The 15,393-nt window shown below is 56.3% G+C and overlaps 2 protein-coding genes across 2 annotated transcripts in view; one reads left to right on the top strand and one right to left on the bottom strand.

The window, feature by feature from the left end:
* Window positions 1-15,393, top strand: part of LOC116779940 (estradiol 17-beta-dehydrogenase 8-like) — a 120,418-nt gene that overhangs the window by 24,257 nt on the left and 80,768 nt on the right. The window lies entirely within an intron of this gene.
* LOC116779921 (tenascin-X-like) overlaps window positions 1-15,393 on the bottom strand; it is a 34,091-nt gene that overhangs the window by 2,241 nt on the left and 16,457 nt on the right. The window contains 14 exon segments of the mRNA XM_032674431.1: window positions 348-520; window positions 788-962; window positions 1,531-1,655; window positions 2,706-2,993; window positions 4,127-4,453; window positions 5,483-5,833; window positions 6,530-6,886; window positions 7,656-8,009; window positions 8,955-9,302; window positions 10,081-10,437; window positions 11,203-11,556; window positions 12,604-12,951; window positions 13,948-14,304; window positions 15,064-15,352. Coding sequence (XP_032530322.1) covers window positions 348-520; window positions 788-962; window positions 1,531-1,655; window positions 2,706-2,993; window positions 4,127-4,453; window positions 5,483-5,833; window positions 6,530-6,886; window positions 7,656-8,009; window positions 8,955-9,302; window positions 10,081-10,437; window positions 11,203-11,556; window positions 12,604-12,951; window positions 13,948-14,304; window positions 15,064-15,352 — 4,203 coding nt within the window.

Raw genomic sequence — 15,393 nt, 5'->3', positions numbered from 1 at the left:
CCCCTGGAGAAGCTTCCCAGCCCCTCCCAGTGCCCCCCAGTCTCTCTTCCAGTGTCCCCCAGTTCCTCACCAAAACCTCCCAGTCCCCTCCCAGTGCCCTCTAAGGCCCCCCAATCCTGCTTCAGAACTCTCTGTTGTCCCCCAGGACCCTGATTTCCTCCCATAAACATCTGTGAAGCGCCCTATGGAAGCCCCCCAGCCCCTTTCCAGTGCCCCCGTGCTCCTCTCTCACCCCCAAACGCCCCCATTGCCACCAAAGACTGTCATTGCTCCCACAGAACTCCCTATATCCCCCCCCCAGCCACCTGTAGAAGTCCCCCAGCCCCTCCCGGTGCCCCCAGTCTCACCAGCCAGCCGCCACCATCTGTCTCCATGTCACAGAAGACCCTGAGGGGCCGGGCCGGGTCCCCTCCGAGGAACACGAGGGTCTCCCGCGACGGGCCCGGCCCATTCCGCTGCTCCTCGGCACAGTCCCGGGGGTGGGGGTGAGGGAGAGGGGCTGGGGGGCACGGGGGGTTCCCTCAGGCACCGCAGGGGCTTCTGGGGACACAGGGGTGCGGGTGCCCCCTCCCCAGAAGGACCCAGACCCTCCCCACCCAAGAAACACCTCCCCACCAGGGACCCAGTGATCCAGGTGCCCTCCCCAGAGATCCACTCCCCCTCCCAAGGGACACAACTCCCCCCAGTAAAGTACCCAGGTACCCCTTCAATGAACCCCCCACCCCGGGCATCCATTTGACCCCTGCAAAGAGCCAGAGCCCCCAAAAAGACCCAGGGGTCCAGGTACCCCCCCCAGGGAGCCTCCCCATCCCCCCATGCCCTCACTCACGGGTGTCAAAGGTGGCCTCGAGGGGAGCGGTTTGGGCCCCCCCCCTCCGGCCCCACAGCTGCACCCCATAATGTCCCGCCGGCTCAAGCCCCCACAGCTGCTGCGACGTGGCCTCAGGAGGCAACTGCAGGGTCTGGGGGGCACAGAGGGGGATTGGGGTTCCAGGGATGGACTGGAGGCCCCCAGGGGGGTTACTGAGGTGCCCAAAGGGTTATTGGTGTCCCCTGGGGGGTGTAATGGGGTTCCCCAGGGTATTGAGGTGCCCAAAGTGGGGTAAATGGGAACCCCTGAGGTGTTACTGGTATCACCTAGGGTTGTATTGAGAACACCAGGAGTGTTACTGGGATTCTGCAAGGCGTTATTTGGGTCCTCAGGGGGGTATTGGTGTTCCATGAGGGGTTTTGGGGTCCCTCAGGGAGGCATTGGGGTCCTCATGGGGTTTTTGGGGTCCTCCGAGGGGATACTGGGGTTTCCTGAGGTCATGTTGGGGTCCCCCAAGGAGGGGCCACAGCAGTTTCCCACAGGGTTTTTGGGGCTCAGGGGGACCAGTACCTGCTGGGCCCCCCCAGGGAGTTCCTGGGGATTTTTGGGGTGCCCCTGAGGGGTCTCCTGGGGATTTTGGGGTGGGAGGGCCTGTTACCTGGTGGGGTCCCCCTGGGAGGTCCCTGAGGGGCATTGGGGTGCTTGGGGGGGTCCATTACCTGCTGGGGCCCCCCAGGGGGGCCGTACACCAGCTCGTAGTCATCGAGGGGGATGAGAGGGGGGTCCCAGTGCAGTTGGGCACTGCGAGGCCACACGGAGCCCACCCAGAGTGTCCCTGGGGCACCTGTGGGGGGGGAACTGCTGACACCCCAAAACCCTCGTGGCCCCAGGGCCCCACCCACACACTGCACTGCAGTAGAGAGGCCCCAGTGCCCCTCAGTTTCCCTCAGGCCCCAGTTCCCTCAAGTCCCCTCTTCCCTCCAGTTTCCCACACCCCTCAGTTGTCCCAAGTCTCCACATCTTCTCCCAGTCTCTCCCAGTGCTGCATTCCCCTTAATCTCCAGTCCCCCCCAGTCCCTGGTTCCCTCCAGTTCCCCTCAGTCCCCCCAAGTCTTCTTTTTGCTCCAGGTCCCCCCAGTACTCCAGTTCTCCCAGTCCCCCCCAACCCTCTGGTTCCCCCCAGCCCCCAGATCCCCCCAGTTTCTCCCAGCCCCCCAATTCTCCCCAGTGCCCAGTTTCCCCCAGTCTCCCCAGTCTCCAGCTCCATTCTAGTCCCCAATTCCCCCAGCCTGTTTGCCCCAGCTCCCTCCCGTACCCAGTTTTCCCAGTTCCCTCTAGTCCCCAGTTCCCATCAGTTCCCCCACTCCTCAGTTCACACCAGTTCTCCACAGTTCCCAGTCTTTCCCAGGCACCAGTTCCTCCCCCATTCCCCCTGAATCCCCAGTTCCCCCGAGTCCCCCAGTTCCCATCAGTTTCCCCCAGGCCCCAGTTCTACCCAGTTGCCCCCAGCCCCCCAGGGCCCAGATCCCCCCAGTTCCTTCCAGCTGTCCTCAGTTTCCCCCAGTCTCCCCGGTGCCCAGATTCCCCAAATTCCTTCCAATGGTCCCCAGTTTGCCCCAATCTCCAATTGCCCCCAGTCCCTCCAAGTGCTGTGCTCCCCTCAATCTCCAGTATTCTCCAGTCCCTGGTTGCCCCCGGTTGCCCCCAGTTGCCCCGAGTTCCCCCTACATCACCCTATTCCCAGTCCTCCCCAGTGCCCTGGGTCCTCCCAGTTGCCCTCAGTTCTCTGGTTCCCTCCAGTACAGCTCAGCCCCCCAGGTCCTCCAGGCTGCCCCTGGGCTTCACTTCAGCCCTGCTCCCTGAGAGGCCCTGGGAGGGACCTGCAGCCCCTCACCTGTGGCGACGTCAGTGGAGACACGGTCGATCCTCTTCCCGCCCCGCAGCCCGTAGAGGTGGAAGCGGTACCGGTGGGACGGGGACAGCCCCGGCACCGTCACCGAGCGGGACCCGCCATCGATGGACAGGGCCTGGGGCTGGCCCTGGGCATCCCGGTACTGCAGCGTGAAGGAGTCAAAGGGGCCCTCGGGGACGCTCCACTGCAGCCCCACAGAGCTGGGGGTGACGCTGGAGACCCTCAGCTCCCCCAGCACTGCCCGTCCTGTGGGGGGCTCAGATGGGGGAGGTTCAGTCTGAGGGTGGTCAGGTCGGGGCTCCTCTGAGGGTGGGAGCGGCTCCTCTGGCTCAGCTGTGGCTGTGACAGAGGAGATGTTGATAGAAGTGGCCATTTGCTTGTCCATCCCATGTCCATCCCACCATCCATCCAATCCTGTTTCTTTCCACGCACTCTTTCCTTCAACTGGTTATTTAATATCTCCTTCTATTGGATTATCAAACCACCCAGACACTGATCTGATCCGTCAAACCGCCACCAAGCTGCCCCAACACACATCATCCATCCATCATCCATCTTCATCCATCCAGCATCCATTATTTTCCTTCTGTCAATCCTTGAATCCATTGCTTCATTCCCCCCACACTGACCCCATCCCTCACCCAGGGTACAAACCAACCATGGGCTCAACCTCACATGTGCCTGTCCAACCACGTGACCATCTGTCGTCCATCCATCCAAAACACCCAGGAGACCCCCATCCATCCATTCGTCCATCACCCATCACCATCCATACCTCATCCATCATCCGTCCCTCCATCAGTCCATCCATCCATCCCATCACCTATCCAACACCCAAGCCAACTCCCCACCCAGTCCCACATCCATCTCTCCGGCTTTCTCTACAAATCCCCCCAGGCCTCCACCCCTACCATCCCCCATTTTCCATAGAAAATTTTCCATCCAAGAGGACATGCATCAGGCCACCAGGAGCCCTTAGTCCATCCCAGCTGCCCCACATCCATCCAACCACTCATCCATCCATCCACGTTCTTCCATCCATCTGGGCAGGAACCCACCCACCATCCAGTCTGGAATCCATTCAGCCGCTTCATTCTTGATCCGTCATGGATGGATGATGATGATGATGATGATGATGATGATGATGATGATGATGATGATGATGATGATGATGATGGAAGGTGATGATGATGGATGAATGATGATGATAATGGATGATGGATAATAATGATGATGGATGACAGATGATGAAGATGATGGTGGATGATGGCAGGTGTTGGTGAATAGGTGGTGAAAGGGTCGATGGTTGATTGGATGGTGCCGGGGTCAATGGTGGCTCAATGACAGGTTGGGATGGGATGGGGATGGGATCCCATGATCCCTCCATCACTTGATTCATCCATCCCTCTGACCTTCCCCCTCACTTGTGACAGCCTCAGTGGAGACGTGGTCGATCCTCTTCCCGCCCCGCAGCCCGTAAAGGTGGAAACGGTACCGGTGGGACGGGGACAGCCCTGGCACCGTCACCGAGCGGGACCCGCCATCGATGGGCAGGGCCTGGGCCTGGCCCTGGGCATCCCGGTACTGCAGCATGAAGGAGTCAAAGGGGCCCTCGGGGACGCTCCACTGCAGCCCCACGGAGCTGGGGGTGATGCTGGAGACCTTCAGCTCCCCCAGCACTGCCCGTGCTGGGGGGTCCTCAGTTTGTTGGTGCTCGTGTTCATGGTCCTCTGCTGGGGAATCCTTAGTTGGAGGAGCCTCCGAGGGCGAGGCTGGTGCGGTGCAGAGATGGGACAAGGCAAGACATGGAGATCCACCACCTGCCTGACCTTTGTTTCCATCCATCATCTGTACGGCCACAGGCAGCTCCCATGTCTTATCCTTCCACTCTCACCCCCTGCCTCACTCATCCAGGGTACAAACCAGCCACAGACTCATCCCAACCTGCACCCATCCAAAAACATGTCCACCCATCTATCCATTGACCCATCCATTTCGTCCATCTCACCCTGGAGACCCCCATCCACCCACCCACCCATCTACCCATTCTCCAAGCACACATCACTCCATCCCTCCCCTTCTTCCATTGTTCCATCCGTCCTTTCTGCCTCTTGATATTCTGTTCATCCCATCCGTCCATCCATCCATCAATCACCCATCCATCCAGCCACCCATTGACCAATCTGGAGAACCCCATTCCACCCATCCACCCATCCAATCCAGGAGCCCCCATCTGTTCTCTATCCATCTTACTTCCCTCCCTACATCCCCTCTCCATGACCAATCTCCCTCACACCAGCCAATGGATCCATGAACCCCAGGATCTACTTAGGGTCCAAACACACATTAAGTCATTAAATGTCCAATTAGTCACCTGACCACCCACCCATCTATCCCTGCTTCCATCCATCCATCCATCCATTCATCTATCAGAACTTCCATCCATGATACGTCCATCGCTCCATCCCACATCTCTTTCCAGTGCTCCATAGATCTGTACTTCCTCTTGTATTTCTGACCACCCCTTCTCTTTATCCTACCACCCATTCACCCATCATCTGGAGATTCATCGAACCATCATTCACCCATCATCATCCTCAACCATCACCCCCTTCATCCCTCCATCCAATCCTTCACCCATCTTTCATCTCTCCAAGACTTCGTCCCACTCTCCATCTCTCTCATAAACACTACACGCATCCATCCCTCCGTCCATCCATTCATCCATTCACCCTAAATCCTCTGACCTTCCCCCTCACCTGTGACAGCCTCAGTGGAGACGTGATCGATCCTCTTCCTGCCCTGCAGCCCGTAGAGGTGGAAGCGGTACCGGCGGGACGGGGACAGCCCCGGCACTGTCACCGAGCGGGACCCGCCATCGATGGACAGGGCCTGGGGCTGGCCCTGGGCATCCCGGTACTGCAGCGTGAAGGAGTCAAAGGGGCCCTCGGGGACGCTCCACTGCAGCCCCACAGAGCTGGGGGTGACACTGGAGACCCTCAGCTCCCCCAGCAGTGCTCGTGCTGGGGGGGCCTCAGATGAGGGAGGCTCAGTTTGGGGGTGCTCAGGTCGGGGCTCCTCTGAGGGCAGAAGTGGCTCCTCTTGCTCAGCTGTGGTTGTAACAGAGGGGATGGTGATGGGTTTGGCCATCCATGTGTCCATCATTGTGTCCATCCATCATTTACCCAACTATCCATCATTCATCATCCATTCAGCCATGTCTCCCTCCATTCAAAAATAACCATCCATCCATCCATCCAATCTAGCACCCAGCATGCAACCCAACTCCCTACCTAATCACACATCCATATTTCTGGCTATTTCTGCCCACATTCCTCTCAGACCTCCATCTCTATTATCCCCGTTTTCCATGGACAATCTTCCATGCATAAGGACATTCATACGGTCACAAGGAACCCTTCATCCATCCCGGCCGCCCCACATCCATCCAACCACTCATCCATCCATTAAATTTCTTTCGTCGTTCTGGGCAGGAACCCACCCATCATCCAATGCGAAATCAGTTCAGCCAGTTGGTTCTTGATCCATCATGGATGGATGATGATGATGATGATGGAACGTGAATGATGATGATGATGGTTGATGATGATTATGATGATGAGGAATGATGAAGATGATGGTGGATGATGGCAGGTGTTGGTTAGTAGGTTGGTGGAAGGGACAATGGTTGATTGGATAGTATCGAGGTCAGTGGGTGCATGACAATGGGTGGGGATGAGATGGGGATGGGATTCCATGATCCCTCCATCACTTGATAAATCCATCTCTCTCACTTTCCCCCTCACCTGTGACAGCCTCAGTGGAGACATGGTCGATCCTCTTCCCGCCCCGCAGCCCGTAGAGGTGGAAGCGGTACCGGCGGGATGGGTACAGCCCTGGCACCGTCACCGAGTGGGACCTGCCATCGATGGGCAGGGCCTGGGGCTGGCCCTGGGCATCCCGGTACTGCAGCATGAAAGAGTCAAAGGGACCGTCAGGGATGCTCCACTGCAGCCCCACAGAGCTGGGGGTGACACTGGAGACCCTCAGCTCCCCCAGCACCACCGGTGCCAGGGGGGCCTCAGATGGGGGAGGTTCAGTTTGGGAGTGCTCGGGTTGGGGCTCCTCTGAGGGCAGGAGAGGTTCCTCTGGCTCGGCTGCAGCTGCAACAGAGGAGATGGTGATGGGCTTGGCCATCCATGTGTCCATCATTCTGTCTATCCATCAATTACTCAATAATCCGTCACTCATCATCCATTCAGCCATGTCTTCCTCCATCCAAAAACAACCATCCATCCATCCATCCATCCATCCATCCAATTTACCACCCAACACTCAACCCAACTCCCCACCTAATCCCACATCCATATCTCTGGCTCTTCCTCCTCACATCAACCCAGGCCTCCACCCCTGCCATCCCATTACCCATGGAAATTTGTCCACACCTAAGAAATCATGTAATGCCACCAGGAACACTCCATCCATCCTAGCTTCCCCACATCCATCCAACTATTCATCCACCCATCCAGCTTCTTCCATCCATCTGGGCAGGAACCCACCCACCATCCTGTCTGGAATCCATTCAGCCATTTAGTTCTTGGCTGAATCCGTCCACATCATGGACGGATGATGATGATGATGACAATTATGGATTGAAGATGGATGATGGATGAAGATGGATGATGATGATGATGTTAATGGATGATGAATGAGAATAATGCTGATGGGTGAGGATCATTATGGTGATGGGGAATGATGAAGATGATGGTGAATGATGGCAGGTGTTGGTCATTAGGTGGTTGAAGGGTCAATGGTTGATTGGATGGTACTGAGATCAGTGGGTTCTTGATGGTGGGTGGGAATGTCATTGGGATAGGATCCCATGATCCCTCCATGGCTTGATCAATCCATCCCTCTCACTTTCCCCCTCACCTGTGACGACGTCAGTGGAGACGCGGTCGATCCTCTTCCCACCCCGCAGCCCGTAGAGGTGGAAGCGGTACCGGTGGGACGGGGACAGCCCTGGCACCGTCACCGAGCGGGACCCGCCATCAATGGGCAAGGCCTGGGGCTGGCCCTGGGCATCCCGGTACTGCAGCTTGAAGGAGTCAAAGGGGCCCTCGGGGACGCTCCACTGCAGCCCCACGGAGCTGGCGGTGACGCTGGAGACCCTCAGCTCCCCCAGCACTGTTCGTGCTGGGGGGACCTCAGTGTGTTGGTGTTCATGTTCGTGGCCCTCAGCTGGGGAGTCCTCAGTTGCGGGAGCCTCTGAGGGTGAGGCTGATGCTGTGTGGAGATGGGACAAGGCAAGATGTGGAGATCTACCACAAGCCTCTCCTTCTGTGCACCCATCAACTCTCCAGCCACATGCATCCCCCCACCTGTCCTTGAACAACCCTCTCACCCTTCCCCTCACTCACCCAGGGCACAAACCAGCCACAGACTCATCCCAACCTGCACCCATCCAAAAAAATGTCCATCCATCCATCCATCTATCCGTTCTTCACTCACTCATCCATCACTCCATCCCCCCTTCTTGCATTTCTCCATCAGTCCTTCCTTCCTCTTGTTTTTCTGTCCATTCCATCCATCTATACACCCATCAAGAAGCCCATAAGGGCCTATGCATGCATCCATCCATTGATCAATCCATCATCCAGCCACCCATCCCAAAAGCACCACATTCATCCCTTCAATCCAGAAGCCCCCAGCCTTTCTCCATCCACCTCTCTTCCCACCCCACAGGACCCATCCCCTCTCCATGACCTTTCTCCCTCACACCATCCAATGGATCCATGAACCCCAGGACCTACTTAGGGTCCAAACACACATTAAGTCATTAAATGTCCAATTAGTCACCTGACCACCCACCCTTCCATTCCTGCTTACATCCATCCATCAATCCACCCAACCATCCCCATTTCCATCCATTATACATTCATCACTCTATCTGATATCTCTTTCTACTGTTCCATCAATCTGTCCTTCCTCTTGTATTTATGTCCATCCTTGCTCTTTATCCTGCCACTCATCCACCCATCATCTGGACATTCATCCAGCCATCATCCACCCATGATCCATCACCCTCTTGGTTCCTCCATCCCTCCATCCAATCCATCACCCATCTTCCATCTCTCAAACCCTTCATCCCACTCTCCATCCCTCACAGCAACACGCCACGCATCCCTCCATTCACCCACCCACCCTCAACTCTCTGACTTTCCCCCTCACCTGTGACAGCCTCAGTGGAGACGCGATCGATCCTCTTCCCACCCCGCAGCCCGTAGAGGTGGAAGCGGTACCGGTGGGACGGGGACAGCCCCGGCACCGTCACCGAGCGGGACCCGCCATCAATGGGCAGGGCCTGAGGCTGGCCCTGGGCATCCCGGTACTGCAGCGTGAAGGAGTCAAAGGGGCCCTCAAGGACACTCCAATGCAGCTCCACAGAGCTAGGGGTGACACTGGAGACCCTCAGCTCCCCCAGCACTGCCCGCACCGGGGGGACCTCAGTTTGTAGGTGTTCATGTTCGTGGTCCTCAGCTGGGGAGTCCTCAGTTGCGGGAGCCTCCGAGGGTGAGGCTGGTGCTGTGCAGAGATGGGACAAGGCAGGACATGGAGATCAACCACCTGCCTGACCTTTTGTCCATCCGTCATCTGTCCAGCCACATGCAGCTCCCTGTCTGTTCTTCCATCTTCAACCCCACTCCCCTGCTTCACTCACCCAGGGCACAAACCAGCCACAGACTCATCCCAACCTGCACCCATCCATAAACATGTCCACCCCTCCATAAATATGTCCACCCATCCATCCATTGACCCATCCATCTCATCCCTCCAACCCATGAGACCCCCATCCATCCACACACCCAACTATCTATCCATTCTCCAACCACTCATCCATCACTCCATCCCACACTTTCTTCCACTGTTCCAGCCATATTTCCTTCCTCTTGTTATTTTGTTCATCCCATCCATCCATTCATCCATCCATCCATCCATCCATCCACCAATCACCCATCCACCCAGCCACCCATTGATCCATTCCAGGAACCCCACTCTACCCATCCACCCATCCAATCCAGGATCTCCCATCCATTCTCCATCCATCTTACTTCCCACCCCACAGGACCCATCCCCTCTCCATGACCCTTCTTCCTTATATCCATTCATTGATCCATGAAGTTCAGGATCCACTTAGGGTCCAACCACACAATAAGTCATTAAATGTCCCAATAGTCACCTGAGCACCACCCATCCATCCCTGCTTCATCCATCCATCCATTCATCCATCCATTCCCTGCTTCATCCCTCCATCCATCCATCCAACCACCCTCAAATCTCTCACTTTCCCCCTCACCTGTGACAGCCTCAGTGGAGACGTGGTCGATCCTCTTCCCGCCCCGCAGCCCGTAGAGGTGGAAGCGGTACCGGCGGGACGGGGACAGCCCTGGCACCGTCACCGAGCGGGACCCGCCATCGATGGGCAGGGCCTGGGGCTGGCCCTGGGCATCTCGGTACTGCAGTGTGAAGGAGTCAAAGGGGCCCTCAAGGACACTCCACTGCAGCCCAATGGAGCTGGGAGTGACGCTGGAGACCCTCAGCTCCCCCAGCACTGCCCGTGCCAGTAGGGCCTCAGATGGGGGAGGCTCAGTTTGGGGGTGATCAGGTTGGGGCTCCTCTGAGGGCAGAAGCGGCTCCTCTGGTTCGGTTGCTACTGCAACAGAGGGGATGGTGATGGGCTTGGCCATCCATGTGTCCATCATTGTGTCCATCCATCAATTACCCAACTATCCATTATTCATCATCCATTCAGCCATGTCTTCCTCCATCCAAAAGCAACCATCCATCCATCCATCCATCCATCCATCCATCCATCCATCGATCCAATCTACCACCCAACACTCAACCCAACTCCCCACCTAATCCCACATCCATACCTCTGGCTCTTCCTCCTCACATCAACCCAGGCCTCCACCCCTGCCATTCCATTACCCATGGAAATTCGTCCACACCTAAGAAATCATGTAATGCCACCAGGAACACTCCTAGCTTCCCCACATCCATCCAACTATTCATCCACCCATCCCGCTTCTTCCATCCATCTGGGCAGGAACCCACCCACCATCCTGTCTGGAATCCATTCAGCCATTCAGTTCTTGATACATCATGGACGGATGATGATGATGATGACAGTTAGGGATTGAAGATGGATGATGGATGAAGATGGATGATGATGATGATGTTAATGGATGATGAATGAGAATAATGCTGATGGGTGAGGATCATTATGGTGATGGGGAATGATGAAGATGATGGTGGATGATGGCAGGTGTTGGTCATTAGGTGGTTGAAGAGTCAATGGTTGATTGGATGGTACTGAGATCAGTGGGTTCTTGATGGTGGGTGGGAATGTCATTGGGATGGGATCCCATGATCCCTCCATGGCTTGATCAATCCATCCCTCTCACTTTCCCCTCACCTGTGACGACATCAGTGGAGACGCGGTCGATCCTCTTCCCGCCCCACAGCCCATAGAGGTGGAAGCGGTACCGGCGGGATGGGGACAGCCCTGGTACCGTCACCGAGCGGGACCCGCCATCAATGGGCAGGGCCTGAGGCTGGCCCTGGGCATCCCGGTACTGCAGCGTGAAGGAGTCAAAGGGGCCCTCAGGGACGCTCCACTGCAGCCCCACGGAGTTGGGGGTGACACTGGAGACCCTCAGCTCCCCCAGCACTGTTCGTGCTGGGGGGACCTCAGTGTGTTGGTGTTCATGTTCGTGGTCCTCAGCTGGGGAGTCCTCAGTTGCGGGAGCCTCCGAGGGTAAGGCTGGTGCTGTGTGGAGATGGGACAAGGCAGGACATGGAGATTCACCACCTGCCTTTCCTTCTGTCCATCCGTCATCTGTCCAGCCACATGCAGCCCCCCTGTCTGTTCTTCCATCCTCAGCCCTCCTCCCTGCTTCACTCACCCAGGGCACAAACCAGCCACAGACTCATCCCAACCTGCACCCATCCATAAACATGTCCACCCCTCCATAAATATGTCCACCCATCCATCCATTGACCCATCCATCTCATCCCTCCAACCCATGAGACCCCCATCCATCCACACACCCAACTATCTATCCATTCTCCAACCACTCATCCATCACTCCATCCCACACTTTCTTCCACTGTTCCAGCCATATTTCCTTCCTCTTGTTATTTTGTTCATCCCATCCATCCATTCATCCATCCATCCATCCATCCATCCATCCACCAATCACCCATCCACCCAGCCACCCATTGATCCATTCCAGGAACCCCACTCTACCCATCCACCCATCCAATCCAGGATCTCCCATCCATTCTCCATCCATCTTACTTCCCACCCCACAGGACCCATCCCCTCTCCATGACCCTTCTTCCTTATATCCATTCATTGATCCATGAAGTTCAGGATCCACTTAGGGTCCAACCACACATTAAGTCGTTAATTGTCCAATTAGTCACCTGACCACCCACCCATCTATCCCTGCTTCCATCCATCCATCCATCCACCCATCCTTCCCACCCTTCCCACTTCCATCCATTGTACATCCATCACTCGATCCCACATCTCTTTCCACTGTTCCATAAATCTGTCCTTCCTCTTGTATTTATGTCCACCCCTGTTCTTTATCCTTCCACTCATCCACCCATCATCTGGACATTCATCCAGCCATCATCCACCCATGATCCATCACCCCCTTGATTCCTCCATCCAATCCATCACCCACCTTCCATCTCTCAAACCCTTCATCCCACTCTCCATCCCTTTCACTAATGCTACACACATCCATCCATCCATCCATCCATCCATCCACCCACCCACCATCAACTCTCTGACTTTCCCCCTCACCTGTGACAGCCTCAGTGGAGACATGGTCGATCCTCTTCCCACCCCGTAGCCCGTAGAGGTGGAAGCGGTACTGGTGGGACGGGGACAGCCCTGGCACCGTCACCGAGCGGGACCTGCCATCGATAGGCAGGGCCTGGGGCTGGCCCCAGGCATCCCGGTACTGCAGCGTGAAGGAGTCAAAGGGGCCCTTGGTGACGCTCCACTGCAGCCCAACGGAGCTGGGGGTGACACTGGAGACCCTCAGCTCCCCGAGCACTGCTCGTGCTGGGAGGGCCTCAGTTTGTTGGTGTTCATGTTCGTGGCCCTCAGCTGGGGAGTCCTCAGTTGGGGGAGCCTCCGAGGGTGAGGCTGTGCAGAGATAGGACAAGGCAAGATGTGGAGATTCACCACCTGCTTGTCCTTCTGTCCATCCATCATCTCTCTGGCCATATTCAGTTCCCTGTCTGTTCTTCCATCTTCAACCCCACTCCCCTGCTTCACTTATCCAGGGCACAAACCAGCCATGGGCTCATCCCAACCTGCACTCACCCATAAACATTCTCCACCCACCCATCCATCAAACAATCCATTTCATCTATCCTATCTAGGAGACACCCAGCCATCCACTCGCCCACCCAGCCACCCATCTGTACATTCTCCACCTATCCATCCATCACTTCATCCGCCCATCTTCCATTGCTTCATACGTCTTTCCTTCCTCTTGTTTTTCTGTCCATCCATCATCCATCATTCCATCCAAAGAACCACACATCCTTCCGTCCAATCCAGGATCTCCCATCCATTCTCCATCCACCTCTCTTCCCACCCCACAGGACCCATCCCTCTCCATGACCCTTCTCCCTCGCACCCATTCATTGGTCCATGAATCCCAGGATCCACTTAGGGTCCAACCACACATTAAGTCATTAATTGTCTAATTAGTCACCTGAGCACCCACCCATCCATCCCTGCTTCCATCCATCCATCCATTCATCGAACAGAAATTCCATCCATGATACATCCGTTGCTCCATCCCAAATCTCTTTCCACTGCTCCTCTGTCCTTACCCTGGAATTTCTGACCACCAGAACTCTTTATCCTGTCACCCATCCACCCATCATCTGAACACTGATCGAACCATCATCCACCCATGATCCATAACCTTCTTGATCCCTCCATCCCCACAGCCAACTCATAACCAATAATCCATCTCACCAACCCTTCATCCCAATCTCCATCCCTCCCACCAACACTCCATGTATCCATGCATCCATGTATCCATCCATCCATCCATCCATCCATCCCCCACCTAATCCCTCCATCCATCCACCCACCCACTCTCCACTCTCTGACCTTCCCCCTCACCTGTGACAGCCTCAGTGGAGACATGGTCGATCCTCTTCCCGCCCCGCAGCCCGTAGAGATGGAAGCGGTACCGGCGGGACGGGGACAGCCCTGGCACCGTCACCGAGCGGGATCCACCATCGATGGGCAAGGCCTGGGGCTGGCCCTGGGCATCCCGGTACTGCAGCTTGAAGGAGTCAAAGGGGCCCTCGGGGACACTCCACTGCAGCCCCACGGAGCTGGGAGTGACGCTGGAGACCCTCAGCTCCCCGAGCACCGCCCGCGCCAGAGGGGCCTCAGAAGGGGGAGGTTCAGTTTGAGGGTAGTCAGGCTGGGGCTCCTCTGAGGGCGAGAGTGGCTCCTCTTGCTCAGCTGTGTCTGTGACAGAGGGAATGGTGATGGGCGTGGCCATCCATTTGTCCATGAATGTTTCCATCCATCATTTATCTAACTATCCATCATTCATCATCCATCCATCCATGTCTCTCTCCATCCATAAAAAACCATCCATCCATAAACAACCATCCATCCACCCATCTATCCATCCATCCATCCATCCATCCATCCATCCATCCATTGTATCTATCACTCAACCCAACTCCCCACCTAATCTCACATCCCTGTCTTTGGCTCTTTCTCCTCACATCAACCCAGGCCTCCACCCCTGCCATCCCTATTTCCCGTGAGCAATCTTGTACTATAAGAACACGCATACAGCCACCAGGAACGCTCCATCTACCCTAGCTCCTCCACATCCATCCAACTTTTCATCCACTCATCCAGCTTCTTCCATCCATCTGGGCCGGAACCATCCACCATCCTGTCCGGAGTCCATTAGGCCATTCAGTTCTTGATCCATCGTGGACACATGATGATGGATTCAAGATGGGTAATGGATGAAGATGAATGATGATGATGAGGACGGATGGTGAATGATGATGATGGGGGTTGATGAAGATGATGGTGGATGACGGCGGATGTTGGTCAATGGGTTGGTGGAAGGGTCGATGTTTGATCGGATGGTGCTGCGGTCAGTGGATGCTCAATGGTGGGTGGGGATGTCATCAAGATGGGATCCCACTATCCCCTCTTGTCTTGATCAATCCATCCCTCCATCCCTCTCATTTTCCCCCTCACCTGTGGTAATGTCAATGGAGACACGATCGATCCTCTTCCCGCCCCGCAGCCCGTAGAGGTGGAAGCGGTACCAGTTGGATGGGGACAACCCTGGCACCGTCACCGAGCGGGACCCGCCATCAATGGGCAGGGTCTGGGGCTGGTCCTGGGCATCCCGGTAATGCAGTGTGAAGGAGTCAAAGGGGTCCTTGGGGACGCTCCACTGCAGCCCCACGGAGCTGGGGGTGACACTGGAGACCCTCAGCTCCCCGAGCACCGCCCGCGCCAGAGGGGCCTCAGATGAGGGAGGCTCAGTTTGGGAGTGCTCGGGTTGAGGCTCCTCTGAGGGCA

This window comes from Chiroxiphia lanceolata, chromosome 33 (genome assembly GCF_009829145.1).
Source record: "Chiroxiphia lanceolata isolate bChiLan1 chromosome 33, bChiLan1.pri, whole genome shotgun sequence".
NCBI lineage: Eukaryota > Metazoa > Chordata > Aves > Passeriformes > Pipridae > Chiroxiphia > Chiroxiphia lanceolata.
This window is presented reverse-complemented; position numbering and strand designations above follow the sequence as displayed.